Source organism: Hyla sarda, chromosome 7 (assembly GCF_029499605.1).
Source record: "Hyla sarda isolate aHylSar1 chromosome 7, aHylSar1.hap1, whole genome shotgun sequence".
Lineage (NCBI taxonomy): Eukaryota > Metazoa > Chordata > Amphibia > Anura > Hylidae > Hyla > Hyla sarda.
Genome location: NC_079195.1, coordinates 24,642,677 through 24,647,968, shown reverse-complemented (window position 1 = coordinate 24,647,968; position 5,292 = coordinate 24,642,677). Strand labels below are relative to the sequence as shown.

Here is a 5,292-nt window from a genome sequence, read left to right as displayed (position 1 = left end):
TTTGTTTTAGCGGGGTGCTCGAAAAAGGTTGGGAAACACTGGTATAGGGCATAGCACTAATCAGTATTATCAGTCATCCCCCAGGAGCCGGCCGGCCGCCATTACGGATGATCAAATCCCCGCGGCAGTGCTACGGGCGATCCGTTCATCCATATTAGGGGCCCTACTGCCGCAGATGCCGTGATCTCTATTGAGCACGGCATCTGAGGGGTTAATGGTGGAAATCGTCTGGTGCTCTTGGTCATGCTTATGAAATAAATGTATGTCATGGTGCGCTAAGTACAATCACACCATGAGGTGCTTTTACATACGATGTCGTTAAGGCGTTAAATTTAGGTCACAATATTTAACTCCATTTACGCAATTGCACAATTTCCCCATATGATGCAGCCCTATTACACACACATATATACACATATACATACACAAACCCATACCCACACATATAAATACACAAACACATAAACAAAGACTTATACAAACACATACACACAGACATATACATACACAAACAAATACACACAGACGCATACACATACACTTATACACAAAAATACATACACGCACTCATACACATACACAAACACATACACACACATATACATACAAAAACACATACAAACACACATATACACACAAACACATACACACACTCATATATATCCCTCTTCTTATTAATAGTCTTTTTTTTGTCTTGGGAGGAGATTAAAAATTTTCTATTTGGGGTTTGGACACAGTTGGGTAGGTAGAGAATATTTTTTAAGGGGTAAAGTGGGACATAGAAAATTGCAGCAATTGTTTTCTGTATTTTTTATTAAGCATGATAGATAAAGGTAAACAAATTTTTAGGAGAGTCCTCGCTGAATCTATCGGCATTGTGGAGGTTACATATCTCTCGGGTCTGAAGCGCGGTCCTCATCGGCAGGAAGCAGTGAGGAGGAGGAGGAAGACGAAGTTTCTGATTCCATCTCTGCTTCTTTTTCGTCCCTCTCTATATATAGGGCCGTGGCCATGAAGAAGGCCCCTCCGATGACTGCCATTATGGTGCAGGTCATGAGGGCATACTCCAGGCTGCGGTATTTCAGAAGAGGGGATTTGGCATATCCTCGTTCGTAGGTGTCAGATATCAGGCCGATGAGGTACGGGCTGCCGGCGTCACCTAGGAGGTGATAGATTGTCATCTGCACGGCCAGAGCTGAAGATCTCCTCCACGGAGTTACTACTTTTAGTATAATGTCAGATATGAGGGTGAAATTTACTGACAGAAGCGTCTCTCCGATGAAGATGAAGATGTTGGTGGCAACGAGGCTGATGTTGCCGAAAGTCAATGCCAACAGAAGAAAAGGGGCGGAGATCATCATCGCGCAGCCACACACAAGCGGGTCCGCCCGTGGGTTGGATTTGCGATATCTTTTACTTATCTCCGACCCTGCTACAACTCCCAGAATGCCGGAGGCGACTGTAACCACACCAAATATTAGGATGTCGTGATAGTCACACGGTTCAGCACGGCAAGGGTCCCTCTCTTGTAGGAGTGTTCGTGCGTGGGTCAGGTATGACGGACCCCATACACCTATGGCTCCCACTATGAAGGATACAGCCGTCGAACCCAGGGTGGTTAACATGAAGCTTCGATTTTTAAATAGTTTTTTCAGATCTGTTGCCCATTTGGCAAACTTCTGGGATTTGTTGTTCTTCTTCCCGTTTGTAGTCATTCTTGGAAGCTCCTTTGTGACCAAAATCATCAAAGCCACAGCTATTAGGCCCAGGCCAGGGGTGACCCGAAACGCCCAGTGCCAATCGCCCCTTGCTGCATCAGTCACTTTGGGCCCGATGATGTATCCTAGTCCGCAGCCTACAGGTATGACGGAGTAAAACACGTTCAGCATGCGGGTCCGCTGGTCACTTGTAAAAAGGTCTGCAATGATGGAGGGGGCGATGGTGCAGAAAGTCGCCTCTCCGGCTCCAACCAGCCCACTCGTCAGCAGGAAGAGCAGGAAATACCCGTCAGGGATGAATGACAGGGTAAGTGTCATGCTCAGCCAAACGATGACTCCTGCGCAGACAGTATATTTCTTATTACAGTGGTCGCCCAAATATCCGGCAATTGGTGCGACCAGCACGTAGCTTCCAATGAACAATGTATTCAATAAGCCGGACAGACTAGCATTGGTGTCATATGCTTTCTGTATATAAGGCAGCACCCCCGCCACGCTGGAGCGATTTGCATAGATGAGCAAATTAACAAAGGCGAGGATCACTACGGTGATGATGGAACGTGCGGTGGACATCACGCTTAGAGATGGCAGGTTCTGCCTCTCAGGGATATCGCCCTTTTCTACATCCATATCACTATGGTCCTCCATTGCTTCTTCCTCCTCCTTCAGCAATGGGTCTTGTGGAGAGGCCATGGTCACAGGTCAGAGCCTGAAAACACTAGAGAGAGAGAGATAAGTGAAGACATTAGACAACATGTCATCATTCCTGTCATTATACAATAGATCCTTCATACAGAGCAGAAATGTCCAGCACAGAACCACAAGATAACACTAAGACCATCGCAGCCTCAGAAGAAGACACTTCTCTATAAGTGTTTTATATGGAGACGTCTTCCCAGAGGTTTCCAATGTCTGATAACCCTGAACCTGTCCGGTCCTAGTAATATCTGATAACCCTGAACCTGTCCGGTCCTAGTAATATCTGATAACCCTGAACCTGTCCGGTCCTAGTAATATCTGATAACCCTGAACCTGTCCGGTCCTAGTAATATCTGATAATCCTGAACCTGTCCGGTCCTAGTAATATCTGATAACCCTGAACCTGTCCGGTCTTAGTAATATCTGATAACCCTGAACCTGTCCGGTCCTCGTAATATCTGATAACCCTGAACCTGTCCGGTCCTAGTAATATCTGATAACCCTGAACCTGTCCAGTCCTAGTAATATCTGATAACCCTGAACCTGTCTGGTCCTAGTAATATCTGATAACCCTGAACCTGTCTGGTTCTAGTAATATCTGATAACTCTGAAGCTGTCCGGTCCTAGTAATATCTGATAACCCTAAACCTCTCCGGTCCTAGTAATATCTGATAAACCTTAACCTGTCCGGTCCTAGTAATATCTGATAACCCTGAACCTGTCTGGTCCTAGTAATATCTGATAACTCTGAACCTGTCCGGTCCTAGTAATGGCGGATTATAAGGGCTTGGCTGTATGGTCACTGGGTCATGGGAAGTTCATACTGTAGAGACAATTGGGCTATCCTCCTATATACATTTACCATTAATGAACCTACCCCACCTCATTGGGATCTATCCGTCCCCTATATGACTTTCTGACACTAGTTGATTTGAACATTTTCCCTTTCGGAGTACCCGGAGTATTTCTATTGTTAGTACACAGAATACTATTATATACTATTATATTTCTGCCCTAATCTTTCTGTCATTCTTTTACTACACCACCAAATCTTTCTCATAGACATATCTTTTAGAACTTCATGAATTAGGACTCTTTTTAATGGGGGCTTTTTTTGGGCGTAATTGCATTTTAGCAGTTTTGCAAGAAAAAGCTCTGGTCATGATACTATCTGTGCGTTTTATTCTGTTTAATGCCTAAGCCAAGTATTATCACAATGCTATGAGGAATATAACTTTTCTTATTTCTTTTGGAAATTCATTTCTTGTTTTTTTGCTAAAAAAAAAAAGCAACAACAAAAAAAAAACCTGACAAACAAATGCCCTGTGTATGTATGAATAGAAGAGGCTGAGACTTACCTTGTGGTTCTCTCTTCAGACAAGGAACGGTCAAAATCTCGAATTCTCTATCGCAAATAGAAACTCTCTAAGAAACACTTTGCACCACAGGTTGTGAATGCAAAACACACTGAAGAGACTGTGGCCGGTGCGCAGCTCTTTGTTCAGCTTACGGTGACATCATCACAAGCATGTGTGACATCACAGGGTTCTAAACCATCTTCACGTATCTATATACATATTTTTTCATATTTATCTATCTATCTATATATATATATATGATTTTTTTTTTATAAATATACATTTTTAAAGTACATAAAAACATCTTTAAAAAAATATTCCTCCCGTCCTGCTGTGTATATCGCCGTACTTCACAGTGTCTTCTCAGTTTATGTGTTTTAATCTTTTGTCCTTTTAATAAATACTTTTGCATCACAATTTGCCCTTTGGATTGTTTATTTATTGCATTTTCCACCATTATAGTGAGTTTCACAGTATTCCCGTAGGTCTGGTATCTTTTTGCTCGGGCTTTGTTGCACCTAATATTCATTGCAGTTTGACCCATGTGCTCTGCATACTTACCTTTGCGGCTTCTAGCTATTGAAAAAGAGGTAGATGAGTACCTCGAAATGTGTCTAGCTTCTATCACCCCAGTATTGGCAAACCGGACGATCTTTAACATCATTCACCGGATCGCAAGAAATTTACCGGAGCACGCTTCCGGGGTTGTACGCATCTCGCCTGCCAGCGGACGTCTCCCCAGCGAAAACCTTATTCCAGCAACCAGGCTCCAGGACACTGCTGGTAAGAGGCACAGTGTGCCAAATCCCCAAATCCACTCAAAACTTTCCCTGTGCCGCCGGGGTAGAGTGGTCCACATTTGAGGGTCCTCCAGCGCTGCAGAGCGCAGTCTCATGCACCCACAGGATAGCAATTAAGAGACTATCTATATCCCACTCACCAATCTAGATCCATGTGCCGCCAGGGTAGAGTGGGATATACACAAGGAAACCCCAGTGCCGCAGAGTGTATTGATTTTAACCCCTTACCAACATGCTGCCGCATGCAGTATCCTGACCAGATACGAGCTATACAGAGACATCGCTACTCAGACTATTTGTAATTAACCATACAAGGCCCGATCTCCGTACATACATCTATAAGCGATACAGACTATTTGCCACACTGGGATACCAGCGCTATTTTACCCTGTATATTATATGTCTATTTTATTTTATTTCATTGTATGAATATTTTATACATTCACTACCTTAATTATCGTGGTGAGTCTGATGTAAGGGCCTTACAAAGGACACCACAAGCACTATCATTGTAATAATAAATTGTTTTAACTTAATTCACTGCAGTACATCATTTTTTACATATATTTTATATACACCCATTTATTGGTGACAATCAAGCCCAGACTTGAGGAAAGTGTTCCCCCACTTTATACTTTCATTTTATTTGCCACTAGTTTTTAGTTTATTTAATTTCATTTAATTGATATACACTCTATTCACATGACACAATCATAT

At 43.0% G+C, this 5,292-nt stretch overlaps 1 protein-coding gene across 1 annotated transcript; it reads right to left on the bottom strand.

Moving 5' to 3' along the window:
• Positions 1-803: 803 nt before the first annotated feature.
• LOC130282401 (protein spinster homolog 1-like) lies at positions 804-3,894 on the bottom strand. Its single transcript, XM_056530622.1, has 2 exons — positions 3,776-3,894; positions 804-2,436 (listed from the first exon to the last, which is right to left on the bottom strand). Exon 2 carries the CDS (start codon positions 2,409-2,411, stop codon positions 885-887), a length of 1,527 nt encoding a protein of 508 aa, XP_056386597.1. The 5' UTR covers positions 2,412-2,436; positions 3,776-3,894; the 3' UTR covers positions 804-884.
• Positions 3,895-5,292: the final 1,398 nt, after the last annotated feature.